The 26,806-nt window shown below is 39.7% G+C and overlaps 2 protein-coding genes across 2 annotated transcripts in view; one reads left to right on the forward strand and one right to left on the reverse strand.

Annotated features, from left to right (window-relative positions):
• The first annotated feature begins 1,299 nt into the window (after positions 1 to 1,299).
• Positions 1,300 to 11,361, forward strand: LOC115217568 (BET1 homolog). Its single transcript, XM_029787307.2, has 4 exons — positions 1,300 to 1,439; positions 5,991 to 6,091; positions 8,580 to 8,636; positions 10,198 to 11,361. The coding sequence occupies exons 1-4, from the start codon at positions 1,412 to 1,414 to the stop codon at positions 10,351 to 10,353; spliced, it is 342 nt and encodes a 113-aa protein (XP_029643167.1). The 5' UTR covers positions 1,300 to 1,411; the 3' UTR covers positions 10,354 to 11,361.
• Positions 11,362 to 23,286: 11,925 nt separating this feature from the next.
• Positions 23,287 to 26,806, reverse strand: part of LOC115217410 — a 93,929-nt gene continuing 90,409 nt past the window's right edge. The window contains exons 28-29 of the mRNA XM_029787103.2: positions 25,079 to 25,339; positions 23,287 to 23,859 (exon numbers count right to left, since the gene is read on the reverse strand). Coding sequence (XP_029642963.2) covers positions 23,780 to 23,859; positions 25,079 to 25,339 — 341 coding nt within the window. The 3' untranslated portion in view covers positions 23,287 to 23,779. The remainder of the gene's footprint in view (positions 23,860 to 25,078; positions 25,340 to 26,806) is intronic.

A 26,806-nucleotide genomic window follows, 5' to 3' on the forward strand; every position in this document is an offset into this window, starting at 1 on the left:
GTCTACCAAATTCACTCACAAGGCTTTGGTTGGCCCGAGGCTATAGTAGAAGACACTCGCCTAAGGTGCCAAGAAGTGGGAATGAACCAGGAACCATGTGGTTCGTAAGCAAATTACTTACTACACATACACTCCTACGCCTATTATCTATAATGAAATAAACATATACAAATTATAAAAATAATTTTTTTAATATTTACAACACAGTAGTTTCTACTTCGCTGATTTTGACCTATCGCGGGTTGTCTTGGAACGTAACACCGCGATAGCTCTGTGTGCGTGTTTTCGTGCCTGTGTCTCTTACCACTGCTTGACAACCGGTGTTGGTGTGTTTATGCTCCCGTAACCTCGCGGTTTGGCAAAAGAAACGGGTCAATTTGTTCGACTAAAGCCGTTCAAGGCAGTGCCCCAGTATGGCCTCAGTCAAATGAGTAAAAGATAAAGGCACAAGACCAGCAATTTCGGGGGAGGGTTAAGTCGATTACATTGACCTCAGTACGTAACTGGTATTAATTTTATCGACTCCAAAAGGATGAAAAGCAAAGTCGCCCTCGGCGGAATTTGAACTCGGAACGTAACGGCAGACGAAATACCTATTTCTTTACTACCCACAGGGGGCTACACGGACAAACAAGGACAGACAAATGGATTAAGTCGATTACATCGACCCCAGTGTGTAACTGGTACTTAATGTATCGACCCCGAAAGGATGAAAAGCAAAGTCGACCTCGGCGGAATTTGAACTCAGAACGCAGCGGCGGACGAAATACCACAAAGCATTTCGCCCGGCGTGCTAACGATTCTGCCAGCTCGCCGCCTTTGAACACAACAAATAATGACGGACGAAATGTCGTATTGCATTTTGACCGGCATGATAACGGTTCCGCCTACTCACTGACTTTCTTTTCACCATAAATCAATTAGACATCACGTTCTCTCTTAAACAAAGGACAACAATAATAAATATGAGAGTTTCCTCTTCTGAAGGCCCAACTGAACGCGTGGACCTCTGTCGAGGCTTCCTCCTCTCTTCTTTCCAACCGAAATCTTCGATTACCGAAGCGAAAACACGCCACATGTTGTTTTACACGTGTAATAGAATCATGCTGAGACAGCATTGTTACTTTCGTACAACTTTCCAAACATTTATTTTTAATCGCGATTTATTCGTTTACGATGTACAGAATTCTAAATTAAGCAGAAACAATTAAAATCTATAATTTTACTGAAATAAAATTTATTTAAAATAAATTAAAACAAAAACAAAATGAAAAGATAAAAAACAATAGAAAAAATCAGGCAAACTTAATGTCAGAAAAAGTCGGCTCCATACACACAAAGTGATGACGTAGCCACAACTGGATGACGTTTTACACTGCTTCGAAGTGGAACAACAAACCCCAGCTGAAAGATGAGGCGACAACACATCCAAGACCCGGGTAAAGTTTTCATCTCTTTACTTTATTTTCTAGACGTGTTGAAGGCTTTTTCTAAAAGTAAAACATTAGCCCCGATCTTAGATCCAAGCATTTCTATTAACCTAAGCTCCATCGGTTCCATCGCAATTGATCCCCCCACACGGACACACCTTTCTTCTCTAACATTAACCATTCGTCCCAACTTGTAACATATGTTTGACATTAAAGTAAAGTCCGGGACTCCAAGGATGCTGGCGAAATGTCTGCGTCACTAATATTTAAGACGACCAATATTTCGATTGCTCGGGGAAATAACTTCAGTCGATGACAGTCTTAAAACTCGGTGTTTTTGCGTTGCCTTCTTTGAATTGAAAGTAAATATTTTTGTTCTACACACCGATTCAAATATGTTAAGTGGAATTTCTTCGTTCGAAATATCCTTCAGAATCGATATTGGCATTATTCCTATACTTTATTTATTTGTTTATATATTTTAAGAATTGAAATCTGATCGTAGCTGACTGACGGAACCACCAGTGTGTTTCTGGGGTTTCCAGCTCTGAAATTTGAGTTCCTGAACTAATCGGAACATAGGAGAACAACGTGATGCCAACCAAGTGCTGGGCTGAGTTATTTGACTCTTTCTTCCCAACCCACAACTCTGTGGCCTTCTGCCTATTTTCGTTCGTTGAATCTAATTCGTCAATTGAAAATACAGTCGAGTTGGGGGAACCGGCGGAGCTAGAGCAAAAAATAGGACAAAAAGAGGAAAATTGTAATACTACTCGTGTTTTAATGTCGAGATGTCACAGACGATACCGTTGGCTTAGTTTGGATATGATGAGGCGAAGAATTATCTTAACGTTTCGTACAGGGCCTTTATATCAGAGGGATTGTAGGACTGTTATTGTGAATAGTGCAGAACCCTTGTTTCACTGCTTTCGGGTTCTTTCCCCCACCCCATCCCCGACGTGGACTCAGTTATTTGATCAGAAATATTTGACATGCTTTGTATCACATCACAAAACTAGTTAAACGTTTTTTTTTAAAAATACTTAGGTATGGCAGTGTAGTTGAGAAGCATGTTCTTCAACCATGTGGTTCTGGGTTCAGTCCTGTTGTGTGGCACCATATGCAATGGGCAAGTGCCTTCTTTTATAGCCCTGAGTCAAGGAAAGTCTTGTGAGAGGATTTAGTAGACAGAAACTAAAAGAATCTCACTGTATATATATATTAATATACCTTGATTGTATGAAGTTTACCTTGTGGTTAGGAGGTCCTGTGTAAACTCGTTAGGGTTTTGATCGAAACCCCTACGAGTGTACACCTTATATCCTAACAACAATGTAAACTTCATATAATCAAGGTGTGTGTGATCATTTAATGTCCATATTCCATGGCATGGGTTGGACCAGAGCTGATAAGCTAAGGGCCACACCTGGGGTCGATTTCTTCAACTAAATCCCTTAAGGCATTGCCCCAGCAGGGCCACCGTCCAATGAATGAAACAAGTAAAAAAACAAAGAATTTTAAATTCAACTTTTTTTCCTTTATATTTGTTTGTGTGTAAATATCTACAAAATGATGTTGTAGTTTTTTTTAAAGCTTTCAAATAGTTTGATACAAATCACAATCATTTTCAATTTGCTGTTTGAAAACTGTTGAAATTGGTCAGACATGGATGTTTACCTTCAATGGTTTCATATGTTGGACTCTGGTCATTCTGGGCACCATCACGCCCAGGATGAAGAGTTTGAATTGATTGTAGCAACCCCGGTCTTATTTCTATCTCAAACTTGTGTTATTTCTCTCTAATTATCAGACTATTATATACATACATGCATACACACACAAAAATATATAAAAGCACCATTCAAGCGTGGCCGGTGCCAGTGCCGGCTGACTGGCCCTCATGCCGGTGGCACATAAAAAGCACCTACTACACTTTCAGAGTGGTTGGCATTAGGAAGGGCATCCAGCTGTAGAAACATTGCCTTCTGGCTCTCCAGCCAGTCAAACCGTCCAACCCATGCCACCATGGAAAGAGGACGTTAAACAACGAAAATGATGATAATGATATCTATATATATGTGTGAGTGTGTGTGTGTGCTGTAGAAACTTTGCCAGATCAGGTTGAGCCTGGTGCAGCCTTCTGGCTCACTAGTCCTCAGTCAAACCGTCCAACACATGCCAGCATGGGAAGCGGACGTTAAGTGATGATGATGATGATGATATATATATATATACACACACACACACACACACATACATTCATGCACACACACATACATGTACATAGAGAATAGCATAAAGATTAGTTTGATTATAGATTCCATTGAGACCCTCCCTCCCTGTCTTTCTCTCTATCTGTCTCTCCCTCCCTCTCTATCTCTCTCCTCCTTTCTCTGTTGTTCTCTATCTCCAGATCAGCTCTAATGTATAATAATAATAATAATAATAATAATTGTGTACAGTGCTCAGGTGCACTACAACTCATCTAAAGTGTATATATAATCAGGTGTAGTTTCGGCGGATTTCGGAAAGCATGAGGGCCTTAAAAGATGCAGTGTCATGGCAGTCAACAACTGACGCAGGCAGTTTATTCCATGCTTCAGCAACTCTGAGCGTGAAAAAATGTTTCCGAAAGTCATGGGAGCTGTATTGTTTTCTGACTTTGTAGGCATGTCCACGTGTGTTAGACACATGGAGATCAAAAAGGTGTTCAGTGTTGTTGTTGGTGAGGTGGTTGTGTAGTAGACATATAAACAAAAAAGGACATTCCGATTGTGACCATCCTGGCTATTTTTTAATCTCAAACTTAGTAGACCTAGGACAGTGCTTTTTAAGCTTCTTTTTGTTTTTTAGGTGTCACCTCTGCCCTTTCCCTTGCAAACACAATTTCAACACTTCCTTGTTTTGTTACACTTCAACAAAATAAAATACACAACAAACAAACATTGTCATCATTAAAATATTTTGATCAATTTTGTGTAGAATGTGAAAACGTTTTGGTCCCTAATATTACCAGAAGGTTATTCAGATACAGAATAAAAATTGAAAATGTTTTTGAAAATTAGGGCAATTAAAAGCTGCACCTGTTATCCCTCCCACCAACCCCTTTTTTCCCAGTACCTATATAAAATTTTCCACCCACCCGTCCCCAGCAGTGATCTACAGCAACATTACCCTATCTATCTTCTTTCTTTTCTTTTTAACCCTTTAGCATTTGAAGTGCCCATATCTGACCAAAATATTCTATCCGCTTTATGTCCAAATTTATGACCAGATCCAGCATCTCACACTTACCCTGCAATGTCATTATTAAAATTATTGAAATCACGAAACTTCAAGATAAATCATGATTGATTCCTGACTATGAATAAATAAGAATTGCATTTGACAGAGCAATGTGTACGCCAAAGGGTTACAGACCCCAGACTGTGGCATCAGGGAAATTTGGTTGCTATTTCTAGCAGGGTTGTCAGATTTGTTAAAAGCCAGACAAAATGCTTGTGGACTTCACTTATGGTCCTTTCATTTCTGAGTTCAAATCTTGCTTTTCATCATTCCATAGTTAATAAAATAAAGTATCTGTGGCGTGTGCTGATGTTAGAAGTCTATCTTTTGTATGAGTTTATCGGCATCTGCCTGGGTCCATGGCATATATTCCAGTAGGGCTTACAGTGTATAAGTCTAGTCCTTTCCTGTGTTGCAATGTTGTATATATGGGGGTTTTCCCAACTGCCTGCTAAAGGCTGGAAAATTGCATGGGACATAAACCAAGATTATTCTACACACTTATATACCTAAATACTCACATACATACATACAGGCATGCACACACATACATACATACATGCATACATACATACATACATACATACATACATACATACATGATGGCTGCCCCCTCGTTATCGAGTATGGCCATTGCACGAAGCTTAACTGTTACTGGTGCTGTGATCGAATGTGACTTTTTAGCCCAGCTAAAGATCTACAATGTCTACAGAATTGGCAGGTAAAACCTTCACCGGTAATAGCCGGCTGTAGTTGTAACTGGGCTTCATGTACCTTTGCATGTCGTTTAAGTCCTCCTGCCGAATTACACTCTCTTCCACATGCCCGACAGATATGATTAGTATGGTGTGTAACACCACCACCAAGTGGTCAGGTTGTCACTCATCTGTCTCGCTTTATGACTACGAAGATGACTCTTGAGTCCAGCTTTACTGAGGCAGGGTCTTGCTCAGACACTGCATGTCAGCATCATAGGAAAACCCTTCCCATCTGGAAGTGTAACGATGCCCTTCCTAACATCCCTCCTTACTTTCTCATACATACATACATATATATATATATCATGAACTAACTGTTTCTTTCTCAGATGCAGCATGGAATTTTGCCAGTGAACATGTTGCAGTCTCAAAGCGACGAAAATATTTTGACAAATTAAATTTAAATGTTGAAGTGAATCTAACGGCTTTTGTGTGTTTCTTAAATGACTTATAAACAACTGATGCATTTTTTGTTACAGTTTCTTTGACCATATTTTTTTTTGTTTTTTATTTTCAGGTATTCAGACAACACACGACGCACCTGGAAATAGTTTTATTGAAGGTGAAAATGATAATTTAGAAAGTTCGCTCAAGGGTAAAGTAAAGGCCTTGAAATCGGTAAATAAACAGTTTCAGATCCCTTTTATTTATTTTTACAAATGTTATGACATGTAGGTCAGCTTTCATGAAACAGACATATAGTCAAAGCCTTCTAGCCATGACCATCCTAAAATTTTCTTGTGGAAGATACTCATTGTTTCTAATTCAAAATCGAACCACATCCGACAACTGGCACCCATGCCAACCTCCCTTCACTGGACACTAAACTCTGCTTGCGAAGACCTGCTGGGGCAAGTGAAATCGAAATAACCAAATCCTATGATTGGCACCCGGTCGTTGCCAGTGCCGCTGGACTGACTCCTGTGCAGGTGGCAAGTAAAGAAACACTGTTTCGACCCTGTGCTTGAGGAGACCTATTGAGTCAAGTACATCAACATCAAAAATCAATGGAAATTGTAGTTGTGATCCCTGAGCCGGTGGCATGTAAAAAGCACCATCTGAATGTGGCTGATGCCAGTGCCACCTTGACTGGCTTCCGTGCTGGTGGCACGTAATAAGCACCAACCGATCATGACTGTTGCCAGGCTCACCTGGCACCTGTGCCGATAGCACGTAAAAAGTACCCACTACACTCACGGTGTTGTTGGCATTAGAAAGGGCATCCAGCTGTAGAAAATCTACCAGATCAGACTGGAGCCTGGTGCAGCCTCTTGGCTCATCAGTCTTCAGTCAAACCATCCAACCCATACCAGCATGGAAAACGGACATTAAACGATGATGATGATGATGATGAATTCAAGTGACCACATAGAGGCAGCCTCTACTAATCAACATTCACCTTGCATCTGCTCATGCCTGAGCCAGACTGGGCCATTTCTCTGTGGTTGTCATGAAGCCAGTCACCTTTGACCTGTAGATGTGACTGGCTTTTCTCAGCCTTTTTAACTTTTAACATATGAAATAAGTATCTTTCTCCCTTAACTTAGTTAGGTTGATACAAGCCTTGTGAATAAAATCAAGTTGACCGAAGCAGCACGGGTCTTGGACAAATATATTGTATGTGGAATTTAAAAGTCCAGTCATGTTAATTCTGCCTGAGAATTGTGTCCAACCCATGCCAGCATGGACAATGAATGTTATAAGATAATGATGATGTATTGGTGTCTGAGGAATATTCTGCCATCTACCTGCTAACTCAATGAGCAGGTAATTCAGTTGATCAAACTCATCAGTGGGACAAACAGACAGCCTTTGTTGCAATACCCTCACCTCCTCAAAGCTCCCTCATCTGCCTCCACCAGATTCTAGACACAACCAATGCTTATCATCTCCGTTTTGTCTCACCTGACGTCTGCCTTGTCTCTAAGCTCCACATAACCACCATACCCAATCCTTCCTGTTGTAGAGTGCCAACCTTCTGGAATTTCTTTCCTGTCCATCTTTTATTCCTGCAGTCTTTGACTTGCAGGTCAACTGCGTTCTTCATTACAGGTCTTAAAATATAAAGGATTCCTTTCTAGCTTTGGAATTTCTCTTTTTCCGTCTTTTATAAAAGACAGCATCTAAGAGGAATAACTCTGCCTTGACTGGTCTTATCACTCAGCGTTTCTTATTTGAGCACAAAATCTCATGAAACAGAAATCAAGAAGCCTCTGATTTCATAGGATTTTTATTAGACTCAACCCCGCAGAGAGGATGGTCATTGAAAACTGAATCTTTAGTACTATTCAGGGACTAGCAGGTTCAGTCCCATCATGTGGCACCTTGAGCAAATGCCTTCCATTCTAGCCTTGGGCCAACCAAAGCATTGTGAGTAGATTTGGGAGACAGAAACTAAAAGAAGCTCATTATGTGTGTGTGTCTGTCTGTGCTGCATGTGAGTATATCCGCGTTAGTCCCTACTTGTCCTGACATTGTTATAATAGTTTTAAACGAGTGGTGACCTTCAGTTCCAGTCTTCCATGAAAACATGTCAACCCACAGGAAAATATTGTTCGTAACTTAGAAACAGTTGAGAGTTGATGACAGAAAGGGCATCCAGCTGTGAAAAAAAATCTGTCTCAACAAATTCTGTCCTACCTTTGTGTGTACAGGAAAGTGTGTATCATAAAAAGAAACCAAACCAGAACTGGAGAGGTTACCTGGTCGATTGCCGTGACTAACGAGTATTCTTTACTTGGTCTTAGTACTTTAACATTAAACATGAATATGAAGGTAGCAAGCTGGCAGAATCGTTAGCACGCCAGGCGAAATACTTAGTAGTATTTCGTCTGTCTTTACATTCTGAGTTCAAATTCCACCAAGGTCAACTTTGCTTTTCATCCTATTGGAGTCGATAAATTAAGTACCAGTTGCATAAAGGGGTCAATCTAATCGACAGCCCTGCCCCACCCCAAATTTCAGGCCTTGTGCCTAAAGTAGAAAAGAATAAATATGAATGTGAGTTAATAACCATTTATTCAAGTTAGTAATTTCTTGTTGTAACCAATTCCATCAAGGAAGGCAGACATTAAACCATGATGATGTTATTCTTCTATATTTGCAGCTCAGCATTGATATAGGCACAGAAATACGGACACAGAACACATTTCTGGATGAAATGGTAAGCGGTTTCTTCGGAGGTTTTCTTCCTCACCCCCAGTAAAATTGAGCAAGTTTCTATTAAATCTTTATGTCCATTGTGTCAAAAAATTGAATGTTCTCCCATATTCAGGCTGAAAAAAGAGGATGCTGTTGGCTGTCATCCTCTTCATCATAGTTGTGCTTCATCAAGTTTGACTTGGAGTTCAACAAACAACACTAGAAATGTGAAATGAACAATGCTGAGCTGAACCAATTTCTTCCAGAGTCAGACTGTGCAGTCTTACCTGCCTGACACTCGGTGCCAGTCTAGTAAACTATAGTGTTCCACAAAACAAAAGTGGTAATAATTCCAATAAATAGTTCAGTTTTTAACAATTCAGTGTTTCTTTACGCACGTTTAGTGGAGTCCACTCTGTTGTCCACTCATTCAGGACCATCCTCTAATCTAAAAATCACTTCCTCCTACTTGTCTCAGGAGCCTTGCAATGGGTCACAGGATTTATCTGTGCACCCCCAAAATAAATAAAATGTCAACAGAATTTATTACTATCAATAGATTTAGATGGCAAGCTGGCAGAGTCGTTAGCATGATGCTAAATGACATTTCTTCTAGCTCTTTATGCTCTGAGTTCAAATCTTGCTGAAGTTCAGTTTGTATTTCATCCTCTCTGGGTTGGTAAAATAACACACCATTCACGCACTGGGTTTGTTATAGTCAACCAACCCTCTTTCGCTTAAATTGCTGAACTTGTGCCAAAATTTGATACAATTATTTTTAACAGATTGGCAGAACATTGGGGAAAACTGCCTTGTGGTGCTCTGGCTTTTTTGCATTGTAAGTTCAAATCTCACCCAGATCAACTTTGTTTCTCATCTTTCTAGCTTCAGTTAAAGAAAGTACCAGTAGCCAAAAATGTGAAGCCATGTCCCTGTATTATTTTTTTTAAGGCAACAAGCTAACAAACTCATTTGCACATCAAAGAAAATGCTTGGCAGCATTTATCAAGCACCTCACAGGTGCAAAGTGGCTGAGTTCCTTTTGAGTGTTGGCCCTCACAGAGGCAAAATGCCAACCATTCCAAGAGTGTAATGGATGCTTTTATGTGCCACTGGCACAGGTGCCATTTGCAATTAGTCAATAACATTTGTACCAATCAACTGTGCCCCCTTCTCTACCTGTGTTTTGTAACCTTGTTCAAGCATTTGAAATCAACCACATGTTTGGAGTAAAGATTATTTGCCAACATAACATGGCAGTTGTGGTTTAAGACGAATGCTGCTGTAATTTAACCCCAGGAGACATTGTCTCCAGCTGGCTATATGACATGATCTGTGTCCTTATATTTTCAAACAAGGGAATCTAGCATCCCCACTCAGCTCAAAACAATATCTGTGTATCGTGATTTCCAGGTTATTTCCCTTCATCAGCACAGAATGATTGTTCAGCCATGTCATGTTGGCAAATAATCTTTACTCCAAAGTACTGTTGCTGAATGTCTCTCGTTGTGAGATTTATAAATAATAAATTTCTAAGCACATGTTTCTTTCAGTATTTTACTCCAGTTTTTCTTTTCCTCTAGGATTCAGATTTTGAAGGATCAACGGGTCTTCTCCAGAAAACTATGCATCGTTTAAAAGGAATTACCAAAGAAGGACACTGGAAAATATGGCTTTACCTCTTCCTCTTCACATTATTTGTTTTTGGAGTTTGTTGGTTGGTTGTACGCACCAGGTGACAAGCTTCCTCTGTAAATCGTCCTTCACTGAAATTTGCTCTCCTGATTCTCTCTCTTTCTCTCCTCCTATTTCTTCCACTATCTTCCTTGTTTTGCTATCACCCTCTCTCTCTCTTTCTCTTTTGTTTATCTCCCTCTTTGTCTTTCACCAGATCCCCCCCCACTCCATTTTATCGTTAAGTGATGATTAACCCTTTGCAAAGTGAAAATACACAACATTTCAAATACCTGGAAAACTATTTACTATAAGTACGCACGCACACACACACACACACACACACACACAAGTGCACCACTTGTCAATGAGCATGCACACATGCATACTCCCTGACATCTACACTCAATATAGTTAACATTCAACAAAAAAAACATCCTCTACCTGACTCGATAATTCCTCTCGGGGCCCATTCTGCACCTCTGGAACTGTCTCCTGTCTTTCCCTCTGGAAACCGTTCCAGAGTTGTACAATGAAGTCAACAGGTATCAATTAAGGTCATGAAGAAAGCTAAATAATTAGTCAAAGCAGATTGAATTAAATGAATTTAAATAATAAAATAGTCTTACTTTGACTAATTGCTTGCTTTCCTCACTACTTTAACCAATATATAACAGTCTCTCCTTACTTCTGGAATCATACTGACTCTATATTCTTTGCTCCGAACATCAATAATCCATTCTATCATAACTAAGTCCACTTGAAGCATATATTTCACTCCCCCCCACATTCCACCCATGTACTAATCCTAGAATTCTTGCTTTTCTATTAAGTTTCTTGGATTATCCCAAACATATTGTCTCAAATTATATATATACACACACATACACATGCACACACACATACATATGTACCTGGGATTACCTGTGGAAATTTTTTCCTCATCAGATGTGGAGAGTTAAGCTCTCCTGAAGAGAAAGGAGGCCTTGAAGAGACAGTTGACTCTTTTGTCTCGCCTCATCCCTCCCCCAACACTGCAAATAAAGAATTAAAAATCAAAATAGTAAAAACTTCTTGAAAGTCTTTTCACTTTCTTCATCTTTCACCAAAGCATATATTTATATAATGTATACATATCTGTAAATTTATATATACATATATATATATATATATATATATATATATATATATATACCACCATGACCGACCAGGCTATCAGATGTTGCTACACATTGTTGGTCACAATGCGCTTCACATTGTTTTAGCCTTAAAATGACGCTACTCCGCTGGCTAAGCGAGCAGACCAACAGAAGAAAGAGTGGGAGAAAGTTGTGGCGAAAGAGTACAGCAGGGATCGCCACCACCCTCTGCAGGAGCCTCGTGGAGCTTTAGGTGTTTACACTCAATAAACACTCACAAAGCCCGGTCTGGGAATCGAAACCGCGATCCTACAACTGCGAGTCCGCTGCCCTAACCACTGGGCCATTGCACCTCCACACACACACACACACATATATATATCATCATCATCATCATCATCATTTAGCGTCCGTTTTCCATGCTAGCATGGGTTGGACGGTTCAACTGGGGTCTGGGGAGCCCGAAGGCTGCACCAGGCCAGTCAGATCTGGCAGTGTTTCTACAGCTGGATGCCCTTCCTAACGCCAACCACTCCGAGAGTGTAGTGGGTGATTTTATGCCACCGACACAGGTGCCAGACGAGGCTGGCGAATGGCCACGCTCGGATGTGTTTTTATGTGCCACCGACACAGGTGCCAGACGAGGCTGGCAGACGGCCACGCTCGGATGGTGTTTTTATGTGCCACCGACACAGGTGCCAGATGAGGCTGGCGGACGGCCACGATCGGATGGTGTTTGTTACGTCCCAAAGCACGGAGGCCAGTCTATGCGGTACTGGCTACGGCCACGTTCGGATGATTTTCTTGTGTGCCACCGGCACTGGTACCACAAAGATACAAATTCCATTGATGTTCATCTATTTTGATTTGTTTTGATTTGATTTTCACTTGCCTCAACAGTTTTCACAAGTGTCACAAAAGAAGGTATGCACAGGTGGACTGACTACGTCCCAGGTAGGGGCCACGGGTTATGGCCTGACTAGTCTTGCCGGGTCTTCGGATGGTGTTTTTATGTGCCACCGACACAGGTGCCAGATGAGGCTGGCGAACGGCCACGATCGGATGGTGTTTGTTGCGTGCCCACAGCACGGAGGCCAGTCGATGCGGTACTGGCTACGGCCACGTTCGGATGGTTTTCTTGTGTGCCACCGGCACTGGTACCACATAGATACAAATTCCATTGATGTTCATCTATTTTGATTTGATTTGATTTGATTTTCACTTGCCTCAACAGGTCTTCACAGGTCTTCACAAGTGTCACAAGAAGGAAGGAAGGTATGCACAGGTGGACTGACTACGTCCCAAGTAGGGGCCACGGGTTATGGCCTGACTAGTCTTGCCGGGTCTTCGGTTGGTGTTTTTATGTGCCACCGACACAGGTGCCAGATGAGGCTGGCGGACGGCCACGATCGGATGGTGTTTGTTATGTGCCCACATCACAGAGGCCAGTCGATGCGGTACTGGCTACGGCCACGTTCGGATGGTTTTCTTGTGTGCCACCGGTACTGGTACCACAAAGATACAAATTCCATTGATGTTCATCTATTTTGATTTGGTTTGATTTGATTTGATTTGATTTTCACTTGCCTCAACAGGTCTACACAAGTTCACACACTTGCCTCAACAGGCTTCACAAGTGTCATAAGTAGGTGTCACACACTTGCCTCACAGGTCTTCACAAGTGTCATAAGTAGGAAGGTATGCACAGGTGGACTGACTACGTCGCCGGGTCTTCGGATGGTTTTTTATGTGCCACCGACACAGGTGCCAGATGAGGCTGGCGAACGGCCACGATCGGATGGTTTTCTTGTGTGCCACCGGTACTGGAACCACAAAGATACAAATTCCATTGATGTTCATCTATTTTGATTTGGTTTGATTTTCACTTGCCTCAACAGGTCTTCACAAGTGTCACACGTGTCACACACTTGCCTCAACAGGTCTCCACAAGTGTCACACACTTGCCTCTGCCTCAACAGGTCTTCACAAAGTGTCACACACTTGCCTCTGCCTCAACAGGTCTTCACAAGTGTCACACACTTGCCTCAACAGGTCTTCACAAGTGTCATAAGAGGGAAGGTATGCACAGGTGACTGGACTACGTCGCCGGGTCTTCGGATGGTGTCTTTATGTGCCACCGACACAGGTGCCAGATGAGGCTGGCGAACGGCCACGATCGGATGGAGTTTGTTGTGCCCACAGCACGGAGGCCAGTCGATGCGGTACTGGCTACGGTCACGTTTGGGTGGTTTTCTTGTGTGCCACCGGCACTGGTACCACAAAGAATACAATTCCACTGATGTTCATCTATTTTGATTTGTTTTGATTTGATTTTCACTTGCCTCAACGGTCTTCACAAGTGTCACACGTGTCCACACTTGCCTCAACAGGTCTCCACAAGTGTCACACACTTGCCTCTGCCTCACAGGTCTTCACAAGTGTCACACACTTGCCTCTGCCTCAACAGGTCTTCACAAGTGTCACACACTTGCCTCAACAGGTCTTCACAAGTGTCATAAGAGGAAGGTATGCACAGGTGGACTGACTACGTCGCCGGGTCTTCGGATGGTGTCTTTATGTGCCACCGACACAGGTGCCAGATGAGGCTGGCGAACGGCCACGATCGGATGGAGTTTGTTGTGCCCACAGCACGGAGGCCAGTCGATGCGGTACTGGCTACGGCCACGTTCGGATGGTTTTCTTGTGTGCCACCGGTACTGGAACCACAAAGATACAAATTCCATTGATGTTCATCTATTTTGATTTGGTTTGATTGATTTATATATATATATTTTGATTTGGTTTGATTGATATATATATATATATATATATAAATTAGAAAAAAACACCTTTTGTCAATTCAAAATGAACAATTAAATTACACCATCTAGAAAATTACATATAATAGAAATATTAAAAATACCAATTATATACGTTTTTATTATTATTTTGCAATTTACTTAATCATCGATATATTATTGTTATTTTAATTTTAATATTTCTATTATATGTAATTTTCTAGATGGTGTAATTTAATTGTTCATTTTGAATTGATAAAATGTAGTTTTTTTCTAATTTTATATATATATATATATATTATATTGTGTGAAATCTGATTTAGTATTTCTAAATTGAATTTTTTCCCTGTAAGTTAGGGCTAATATTCCCTCAAATAATAATTATTATATATGTATACATACATATACATGAGATATGAGGATTTCCCGTCAAGGTAACCTAAACTTACAGGTATGCATTATGAGTGCTCCAACAAGCAATTCATCAAGATCCCGGTTCAGAGAGCAGAGGAAGTTGTAGCTGTGTGAATGTCTTGTTTCAGGCAAAAACTAGCAGTTGGTGGCTTACCTGGAAGTCAGACAGGTATCAATTAAGGTTGTGAAGAAAGCTAAACAATTAGTCAAAGCAGATTGAATTAAATGAATTTAAATACCATAGTCTTACTTTGACTAATTGCTTGCTTTCCTCACTACTTTAACCAATATATATATATAAATTAAATTAGAGATAAAACCACTATTAGGCAAATCAAACAGTGAAAAACATAAACCAAAACATAGAAATAAAATTAATTAATATAATATACAAAATATATAAAATTCAAAATTTAAATTATTTAAATTTAAAGTTAAAAATTTAAAATAATTAATTTATATTTATAAATTTATATATATATATATATATATAATGATAACCTGAAACTCGAGTCCATGTGTATCATAAGTTGAAGACAGGAAGGATGGCTTCCCTTTGCAAATACTGATAGGACACAGAAAGTGTGTCTATAGCCAGCTGGAGGAGGTGTCCTCCTGGGGCTACAAACTACAGTAGCATCCACCCTTAGGGTTTAGCCATATTCAAATGGCAAATATACGTCACTATATATATATATTTTTATATATATATTTATATTTTTTTTATATTAAGTTTGGATTTACTCCCTAATATTATTATATATATATATATATATTTCTATATATACATATACATATTGTGGAGGTGCAATGGCCCAGTGGTTAGGGCTGTAGACTCGCGGTTGTCGGATCGCAGATTCAATTCCCAGACCAAGTATTGCGAGTGTTTATTGAACAAAAACACCTAACAGCTCCACGAGGCTCCTACAGGAGTAGTGGCAAACCCTGCTGTATTCTTTCACCACAACTTTCTCTCACTCATTCTTCTAGTTTCTGTTGTTCCTGTATTTCAAAGGGCCAACTGAATCTCCCCAAGAACTGCATTAAGGGTGCACATGTCTGTGGAGTGCTCAGCCACTTGCATGTCAATTTCACAAGCTGGCTGTTCCGGTTATCAACCATAGTTGTGATCCCCATGTCGGTGGCACGTAAAAAGCACTATCCAAATGTGGCCAATGCCAGTGCTGCCTTGACTGGCTTCCATGCTGGTGGCATGTAAAAAGCACCCACTACACTCACGGAGTGGTTGGCATTAGGAAGGGCATCCAGATGTAGAAACATTGCCAGATCAGATTAGGGCCTGGTGCAGCCTCCTGGCTTCCCAGACCCCACTCGAACCATCCAACCCATGCCAGCATGGAAAACGGACATTAAACGATGATGATGATGAAATGTTTCCATACCGTCTCCCATTTGTAATGCCGGTTTGCACAAAAATTATAAAAGAAAAATCCTACAATATTAGCAGTTTTAGACATTAGAGAGGTACTTCCTCACACTTCACATCTTTGCTGCTAGTCAAGGAAGGGTTTCTCTAATGTCTAAAACTGCAAATATTACAGGATTTTCACAAAAACTGGCATTGCAAATGGAGTTGGTATGGAGACATTTATAACTTATAATTACAGTTGTGAAGAGCACCATGCGAGTGTGATCGTTGCCAGAGCGGCTATCTGGCCTCTGTGCCAGTGGCACGTAAAAGACACCATTCGAGCGTGATCGTTACCAGCGTCGCCTTACTGGCACCTGTGCCGGTGGCATGTGTAAAAGATTCAAGCGAGGTCGTTGCCAGTACCACCTGACTGGCCCCTGTGCCAGTGGCACGTAAAAGCACCCACTACACTCTCGGAGTGGTTGGCGTTAGGAAGGGCATTGAGCCGTAGAAACTCTGCCAGATCAAGATTGGAGCCTGGTGCAGCCATCTGGTTCACCAGCCCTCAGTCATTCGTCCAACCCATGCTAGCATGGAAAGCGGACGTTAAATGATTATGGTTAAAGAATTTTCTGTCTTCTTCTTTTCATTGGTATACATGCATATGTGTAGACCTGGCTGTCTCTTTAAGAAGTTCACCTCCCAACCACGTGCTTTGAGATTCAGTTCCACTATGCAGCACCATTGGCTAATGTCTTTTATAGACCCATGCTGACCAAAGCTTAGGATATGCTAGATGGAAACTAAAAAGACCCTGTTGTGTGATTATGTGTATACATATATATATATATATATATGTATGTGTGTGGGAATTCCTACTTTATTTGTTTCCATGAGTGTTCCCTGGCTGTAAACAATGGCTCCACTGATGTGTCATTTGTTTCCATTTCACTACAAGAGCGTGTCTGAGCTTCATGAAAATGTTCCACCATATTTGTAAAGAAAAGGCTTGTTCCTAAAATGTCTTTTGTTTCCAGTTTTCCCTGTAAACATTTCTATGTTTTTTGTCAATCAATAAACTTGCAGATTATTACTTCACATTAAATAAATAGGGTTTAGTATCAGGGTATCTAACAACAGGAAACACTGTCCCAATGTATTCACATCTGACCCCTGCAAGCATGAAAAAGTAGGTGTTAATACAACGATAGTAAAGCGATATTTACAAGTATGTGTTTATTTAGTTTTACAATACACCTCACAATTGCTTTCAAGTGCATTGTCAGTGATGTTTCCGGGTTCCCATGAGGTTTTGGGTCTTTCAACATTAGACCTCCTCCCCACCCTGCTTCACTCAGTTGATCAAGCTTCAGCTTGTTTTCCAGTAGCAGCAAAACCACTATTCTACCCTTTTTTATCCAAAGACAATCTGTGGTCTTATCTGCAGCTTCAGGGATAGAATTTAGAGTCCTCCTCTTTGCAGAATGCCCCACAAAACCCTTGTTGTTTTTAGTGTGGACTTGCTAGCATGGAAAGCGGACGTTAAATGATGATGATGATGATATATATATATATATATATTATATACATATGTGTGTGTTTGCAAACTCATAGATATATGTATATATATATGTAGAAATCTATATATGTGTGCATGTATTCTGTTATGCATTTTACTGCAGACTTAAAGAAAAGTCACTTAAACTTGCTGATGTTTGCCTGGATTCTTTCTTCAGAATTTCAAATAGGAAAGCAACTCTAACCATCTCAACTGCATCAAAGACAGCAACTAGTAACCAATCCCACCTGCACCAACTAGAACTTAATCTTATTACTTTACAGCCCAATAACATCGATGACCAACCAACATTATACAGTTAGAAAGTTCAATATATTTGAACATCTGCCGAACTTGTGCCAGTGTAGTAGGACTTGTAGAGAAGAACCATGATGTAATGCTTTACTGCATGACCACCACTCCTCACTGGTTGTTTAACTGGTCTCTTTCTTTTCCCCACCTCTTCTCTTCTGCTGTTTTTTATTCTTTTGTTCATCACAAATATTCCACAGAAGCAAGGAATTGAATTTATTCACAGAATTTCCATGATTCCCTTTCTCCCCCACCACCTTCACTCCGTCTATCACCTCCTTACCATTTTATGTCTCTTCAATGAGATCCAATCTACATTGATTAAAGTATGTAAAGAATTTGTTAATTACTTCTTGTTTCTTTCATCATCATCATCTTCATCAGTGCAAAGTAGCAGTCTGTATATCATACTTGAAGCAGGCACTACTTCTGTTGCTGATAACAATTTTTTTTTCTTCTCAGTCTGCTAGTTTATTGTGACATCATTGATTTCTTGATCACTGTTTGGTTGGCGTTGTCTCAGCGTTCAGTTGCAATTGGATCCTTCCTATTAACAAAGCCAAAAACAGGCAGAAATGCTGCCGCTACTACTGGAGGGTTTGACATCAGCTGCTGATATAATTCTATGTTTTTTAACACTATACATTTACTAGAGATGCTATCTTGACATACTGCAGTTAATTTGGCCTTCAATGATGTATCTGCTTTAACTATGAGGCATTAATTACTATGTGTGTATGTATGCGTATATGTTTTGACATTGTATGATAGAAGGGAGTAACACCAGCATACAAGGAGTGACATTTCCAGTTTTTCCTGAAATATGTCAGGCCAAAGGGAGATATTCCATTGCTTGGAATCAAGTGAGGGTTGGTGACAGGAAGGGCATCCAGCTGGAGAGAATCTACCTCAGCAAACTCTGTCTGACCCACTGAAAAGTAGATGGTAAAACAATGAAGTTGAGAATTTGTTGTTAGAAATGACCTGAGATTAAGCAGCATGATCGTTACTTGCATTGCCTTACTGGCACTTGTGATGGTGGCACGTGAAAAAACATTCGAGCGAGGTCTTTGCCAGTGCCACTGGACTGGCTCCTGTGCAGGTGGCACATAGAAAGCACCATTTGAGCGTGGCCATTGCCAGTACTGCCTGACTGGCCCTCGGAGTGGTTGGCATTAGGAAGGGCATCCAGCTGCCAGATCAGATTGGAGCCTGGTTCAGCCATCTGGTTTGCCAGACCTCAGTCAAATCGTCCAACCCATGCTAGCATGGAAAGCGGACGTTAAACAATGATGATGAAGGCTGACTAAAGAGATACTGTTATTACACAGTCTGTTAGGAAATAACTGGCTGAATATACCTTGGATCTCTCTCACACTGATTTAAATGTGAAATTAGATACATTATGTAATATAGAGTTATGTGTAGAGTGTTCAGGCTAAATTAGGGGATCTTTTTATGTTTCCCTTTTTCACAAACAGTGTGATGTGTTGGAGAGCATAAAAATTAAATTTGTAGTTGAGAAACTTAACATGAAGAATTTGAAGCCACTTGCATATTAGAAAAGTATTTCATGTATGATGAAGATTTGAACTAAGTATCAAGGAGGTGTTCAAATCTGCTGCTGCTCAATGATCTGTGAACATCGTAAAGGTTGTATGATGAGACGTGGATAACTAAGAAGCTTATGGTCAGCGGGAAGGCAGAAATTTTTAAACAAGGCCTTACGATCAGTTTAGATGGTTATGTGTGGCTATTGGAAACTGGTGAAACTCTGGCTGAAGAGGGTGCTGCTGGAAGGCTGTATGTGTGGCAGCAGGATTTGTCTTTTTGCCATAGCTCCGGAAAGAGTGAATTCTGGTCGTTGGAGAATTGTCTGCGACTTCAGCCCTAATTTCTGGCCTCTTAATTCCCCCAGTCGTAACCTCATGGATTATTATGTATGAGGTGATGCCTGATCAAGGAGATATTCTAAGATCTTGCCTGGGACACAGTGAGGAATGCGTGCACCACATCTTGAGGCCAGGGTGAAAGATGAGGGTTGGAGGTTACTTTGAGGAAACTCTTATCTCCCTACCATAATTTAATTGGTATTTGGGGATAAGGTTTTCCTTTAACTCAGACGCCCTATATACTTTATCAGAAATATATATGGGAAAGTCATGTTTGGATCGTCTTTGTACCAAGGTCTGCTTAATTAGAACTGACTAATGGCTAAACAGTGAGTAAATATGCGAATGCTAATACAAAACAAAGTGCAACAATTGATCTATTGTAAAAAAGTTGGCTTTGCAATGAAGTGGTCCTTAGTTAAATCTCATTATGCTGTATTATGCACAAATGTCTCCGATGGGTCAAAGATTTGTGAGCGAAATTTGCTAGATGGAAACAGTTTGTGTAAATGTGTGTGAATGGCAACTGTATATGTGTATTTGCTTTATATATAAACTCAGATGTGGAAGGTCTTTCCATGTCTGAGTTTACTGGAAGTTGTTAATTGTAATTGTGCACACCTTTATTTTCATCAACACTACTTCTTGCTGTGCATCTGGTTCCAGCTTGATCAAGTTTTGCACATTTCAGCAAATGTATTATCCGGTTCTTTAGATATACAAATGGCTTTTCTTCCTGGGCTATGAACAACAACGGATTCGGTATTCGCTGCTGATGAAGCACATGATGCAGAAATGCATGGGCCATTTGTTACAATGATGTCATTCATTGTCCAGTGATGTATTTTCAGATATTCTCCATGAGAAGAATTTAATATCATGAGACAAATTCTATAGCAAAGACTTTTTGTCCTCATCCACTTCTGCACGGACGTATTAAATATGATTGCACGCCTCTCTCTCTCTCTCTCTCTTCATCTCTTTTTCCCTTTCTCTCTCTCTTTCACATACACACACACTTTGTACAGGTGAATGGTTAAGTTTGTTACCTACATGGTATGAGGTTCAATTACCCTGTTTGACATATTTACATCTCGGTTGAACCCATAATCTTATGAGTGAAATTGGATTGGTAGAAACTATGTAGAAGTCCATCAGGTAGATTGCATTATAAATTTAAAAGATCCAGCATGGCCACACAGTGTTATGCTGATAATGGGAACATTGTTCGAAAAACATTTATTCAAATGGAAAATTGTATGAATGAAAATTATTCAAAAGTACAATTATACAAAATGTTATTTATTCTAAATTTTTTTAATTATATTTACATAAAAATGATAAAATTAAATACCAAGTACACAAATGCTATTTATTTCGAATAACTGTTTTTGAATAAATGTTTTGCGAACATTTCTTTTCAAACAATTTTCATGATATGGTTAAGCTGGTTCTGCTTAAGAGTTACATTATGGTTACACATGAGTGGAGTGTTCAACTATTTACACTTGAATTCACTTGATCAAACAATTGAATCCTCATTGATGAACATATCGTGTGTGTGTGTGTGTGTATGCGCACGTGGAATACAGCCAAATTCCTCAATCAGCACTCATGTGAATCCTGGCTGGCAAGATGCATGGAGAGGACAAAGGATCCAGTAGAAGAACAACATATTCCACACAAACTGCAAATCCAGGAGGTTTCCATTAAACATTTCCCTCCTCAAGTCGATATCATAAATTTTCATATTTCACCACACCTAATTTGGCCAATGATATGGTCACTTTTAATGATACACAATTACACAATTTAAAATATTGTGCTATTCTAATTATACAAAAAATTTTCCTGTTCTTCTTTTTATAACACACCTTGATCTAACAGGAACATCCCTATTCATTGTGTACCCTTTCATAACAATGGCTCTGACAATAATAATTTAATCATTCTTGGTCACTTAGTATATGTAACTGTAGGGATAGCCTTTAGGTAACCAGTGCCTCCAGAGAAATGTTCAGTCCATACACTCAATAAGGTTTGCTACTGTTTTAGTAGTACAGCATCAAAATTATGTTGAAGTGGAGGAACCAGGTACATTCTTTTTCATAACAGGCACAAATTATGTAATTCTTGATTAGCAAAATTTAATTAGGATTTGGAAGATAGAAATATTGATTAGTTTGTGATCAATTATTTTCACCATACTTCCGTATAGCGTTGGGTGGCACTTGTAACTTATATTGCGTGGAGGCACTTGAGATTCTTAGATGTAAATATGGACTAATTAACAAGCATAATGTGCTGTTAATCCATTTCCCACACGGGTTATTAAAACCTTTTTGAATATTCTGTTTGCCTAATCCATGTATTGTATTAGATTATGTGAATTTGTTCAATGCAACTACAGTTCTTTCTCAAGACCCTCTGGTAGACATATATCTTTATCTATCTTTGCAATTTAACAGAAGCCTATTAAATAGTTTTGCGCCATGATTCATAAAACTTATTCCCGGTCATTGGACATCTGTTGCAGGTCACATTTCTTGGGTAATGGTACTACGATTGATGACCTCCATTCACTAGGCAGAACACTTGTTAAGAGAACCTTGTTGCATGTGTCAAGCAACTATCCAGGGTTGATAAATTCATTTACCTTGGATTGACTGTAACTGACCCCTCTCACAACTCAAACTGTGACATCATAGACAGAAGGAAAGCGGCATGTGGAGCAATGTCACAGCTTCAAAACCTCTAATCATCTGACATCAACCCAACACCGTGGGTAAAGATGTATAAAACTCTAGGTCTTCTTTATTGATTGTGTGTGCATGTCATCATCACCATCACCATCCATGTTCCATCCATGGCATGGGTTGGACGGTTTGACAAGATCCAATGATCCAAAGACTGCTTTATACTCCTCTTTCTACTTCTGCACGGTTTCTACACATGGAGACCATTCCTAACACCAACCATTTTACAATGTATTTTGGGTGCTTTTCCTGTAAGCAGCACCAGTGAGGTCATCATGCAGCCTGGAAAGATCTGAGCCCCGTGGTGGGTGGCTTTATGCTGGGAAATGAGGTGTTACAGTATGAGGAAAGGAACCGGAGCAGATTAAGTTTGTTGCCGTTGAAAAACTACGCAAATCACATTTTAAAAGACATGCGAGGGTGACCGTGGTGGCCCTGGGGAGAGATTAAAATCCTGGTGGTGGGGTGTCTGGTTGACCCCATGCATCACATGTGGATTATAGAGAATGAGAGCAGAATTACTGTTAAACAAAAGTACCATGTGGTTCTGTCTCAGTCCCGTCATCCTTGGTTCCATACATGACGAAGCCAATGAAAGAACCAGAATTAGTAGGAATGTCTGAGACTCTTGAATGGTATTTCACCAAAATATAAGGAATTCCAATGACTGAAAGCTGGAAATTAATAAACGAAGCAAAGACGTAAGAAATTGAATAAAAGATAAAAAGAAAAAAATAATATCGGCCAAGAACTTATAAACTTAGTATATCATTGTCATGTTTATTATTTACTAATATTATTTACATAGAATGAAAAGAAAACAAGATATATTTAAGGGACTTAATAAAAATTGAAACAATTATTTTGTTTTTTGAAACATAAGAATAATTAAAGGAATTGAAAAGCAAACAAGTGAGATTATGCTATTTTTTTTGTCCTTTTTTTGTCGTTACATCATTTTATTTCTGGTAGCTTTTGGTATTTTTAAGGTAAATAGAGATGGAAATAATACAGAACTGTTAGTTATCTTTTCATCTTTCAGGTGTGTAAATAAGGAGACAAGCAAGCTGGTGTCTATATTATTATATGTGTGTGTGTGTATGCAAGTGTATGTGGACAGTCTGGTAAGTTGGTGAAGAACATAAAATAGCTAAACAGCCATAAGAGATATATTAAATGTTTTACATAAGTGCATATATATACATATATATATATGTGTGTGTGTGTGTGTGTGAAGCGGATGCTGCATCTTAAGGGCCACACTTTGACCAGTCTGCTTTATACTCCCAGGTACCGTTACTCAGCTTCTTGAAAAGTCCATTGTACGATGCTGAAGTATAAAAACAAAAATCATTGTTAAACAAGCATCAACATACTTCATTGATGTTTATGTATTTTTACTTGTTTTAGTCACTGGATTGTGGCCAAGCATGACCACCACCTTGAAAGGAGTAATTTAACAATTCAACCTCAGTACTTAGTTTTAAATGTGATATTAGCGGTTGATTTTGGTTGAGTTGCTAAGTTACAGGACGTAGACAAATGAAGACTAGCTGTCAAGTTGTGGTGTTGGCTGAATAAGCATGAATATAAAGACACACTCTCTCTCTCTCTCTCACGCACACATATATATACAAGAGAGACTTCCACACTCCCAGTTTCACAAATTCATACTCACAAGGCATTGGCCAACCTCAGGTTATAGTAGCAGCCAGTTACCCAAGATGCCCCGCAATGTGGCTAAACCCAAAACCCGTGAGTGCAAAGCAAGCTTCTTTACCATACAAGCATATCTGCACCTGCAGATATATGTATTTAGGTAAGCAAAAATAATTACAAATCAAAACAAAAGTTTTGCTAGTGTACATGGCCTGATCGATATGTATCTGTTCTGTTACTATAGTAACGAAGTTAAAGTACACATAGTAAAGCCACTTGACACAGATTAACCTTGAACTCTGCTGTGCATGTGCACTAAGTTTTAACATCCAAGCTCAGTTCCACAGTTTACAGCAGAGCTGGCAAGGAAAGTGTGTAGCGTGTGATCGTCGCATTGACCATGACAAAGTTGAGCAGAGAATCTGCATCAAATTTTGCCAAAAGCTTAGTGATACCTACTCAGAGGGCTACGAAAAGTTTTCAAAAAGGTTTCATCATTCTCAACACAATCGAGGAGATCATTTTCAACTGAATCCCGAGTGTTTTTATGGTCAGCTGAAAGCAGTTTTGGCACAAACTTGGCAGACACGCGTCTCGTACCCAAATCTTCAGTGATAAAAGACTGAACTGAACCGTAACTAATCTGTACGTCTTCTGATAACTCACGGATGGCGATTCGACGATTTCCACTGACAGCTGGACATTGTCTCTCTCTTTCTCTCTCTCTCACACACACACACACACTATTTATCACCGTAACATAATAGCAGTCCTTTTCTCCCAGCTCTCACCGCTAACACCCTTTCCTTTCCCTCTCATTCTTCTCATCTTCTTACCACGAAACAGCGTCACACTTTTAGCCTTAGCAAATTAGAATTATTTTTTCTTACCTCCCCAGTTGACCATTTCAAAGTCGCGAGATACTGTATCTCTACCAAGAGTGGTGCCATTTTGCCAAGGAACGGTCTTTACTTTGGTACATTTTGAAAGATCGCATCCATTTATTAAATCAATGACTGTTGCTGGTTCCACGGATTTCCAAAAGAATCCATCGTTGCTTGACATATAGGAGACTTTATCATTGGAGATGCCATACAACACTTTCTTTTCCTTGTCGTAGACATTCACGTTTCCCAATCGTGTATCAAGTGCTAAAAAGAAAAAAAAAAAACAACAAAGCAAAGAACTGAAAAATATTCATCATCATCATCATTATTATCGTCTTCAGTTTAACGTCTACTATCCCATGTTTGTATGAGTCAGATGGAATTCGTTGAAGAATTGCGAGACCTGACGCCCTTCCTGTTACAACCCTCACGTGTTTCCAGGAGGAGGTACTTCGGTTGATCTAACAAAACTAAAGACTGATCTCCCAGACCAACAGAGGTCCACAGTGAGCAAAAATCTCGAGAAGTACGTGGAACAAATAGGGGTTGCAATAAGGGTGGAGCACTTGCAGAAAACAGCACTACTTGGAACTGCTCGAATACTGCGGAAGGTGCTCGAAAAATAAAAGGTGTTACCTTAGTTCACTGGATGTGAACAGCTGACACCGTAGTACATCTCCAGCCTTAGAAGCTGTGCAAAAGCAATATTAATAATAATATAATAATAATAATAATAATAATAATAATAATAATAATAATAATATAATATAATAATAATAATGGGACTTGCCTATTCAAATGGAGAAGAAGCTAGAATAGTCCAGACATAACAATAGACAAGGAAAAGCAAATTTGCTTACCAATTGACTCATCGTGTTTATTTGATTCGAAGATCGTAAAGAAAGAAGAAGAAGAAGAAGAAGAAAATGCAATCCCTTAAAATTTGAAATTGCAAGAATTTGGAATATGAAAAGTGTAAAGGTTTTGCCTATATTAATTGGGGCATTGGGAACTGTAAGCAAAGATATAGACAAATGGTTGATGGAGATCGGAGTAGAATGTCCTGTGAAGGTTCTACAGAATGTTTGCCTCTCAGGGGCAGGAAAGATTATCAGGAGGGGTCTAAGCACTTGAAAGATTGCTGAAAACTTGTGGTTACATAAGGTTACTGGTTAAAACTCGTCGATACATGAGGTTACATACCCGCCACTCACGCAAATGCTATCAGGAATAAGACCAAACCCGAGTCAGATCATTAATCATAATAAGTGAAATCTAACCAGTGCGTGTGTTTTTATTGCCAAAATTTCTCTCCGAATATGAAATAAATTGTTTCAGTACAGTTGTTATCGTATAATGCAAAACAAATACAAAAACGAAGCGTTAGATTATACTCTCTTTTACTCTTTTACTTGTTTCAGTCATTTGACTGCGGCCATGCTGGAGCACCGCCTTTAGTCAAGCAAATCGACCCCAGGACTTATTCTTTGTAAGCCCAGTACTTATTCTATCGGTCTCTTTTGCCGAACCGCTAAGTAACGGGGACGTAAACACACCAGCATCGGTTGTCAAGCAATGCTAGGGGGACAAACACAGACACACAAACATATACACACACACTTATATATATATACACATATATACGACAGGCCTCTTTCAGTTTCCGTCTACCCAATCCACTCACAAGGCATTGGTCGGCCCGGGGCTATAGCAGAAGACACTTGCCCAAGA

Source organism: Octopus sinensis, linkage group LG11, assembly GCF_006345805.1.
Source record: "Octopus sinensis linkage group LG11, ASM634580v1, whole genome shotgun sequence".
NCBI lineage: Eukaryota > Metazoa > Mollusca > Cephalopoda > Octopoda > Octopodidae > Octopus > Octopus sinensis.

What these genes read in the sequence shown, in the direction of transcription:
- LOC115217568 (XM_029787307.2), top strand. Translation starts at nt 1,412, where the DNA reads ATGAGGCGACAACACATCCAAGACCCGG. An exon ending in ACAACACATCCAAGACCCGG is followed by an intron (nt 1,440 to 5,990) that starts GTAAAGTTTTCA and finishes TTTTATTTTCAG; the next exon opens with GTATTCAGACAACACACGAC. An exon ending in ACACATTTCTGGATGAAATG is followed by an intron (nt 8,637 to 10,197) that starts GTAAGCGGTTTC and finishes CTTTTCCTCTAG; the next exon opens with GATTCAGATTTTGAAGGATC.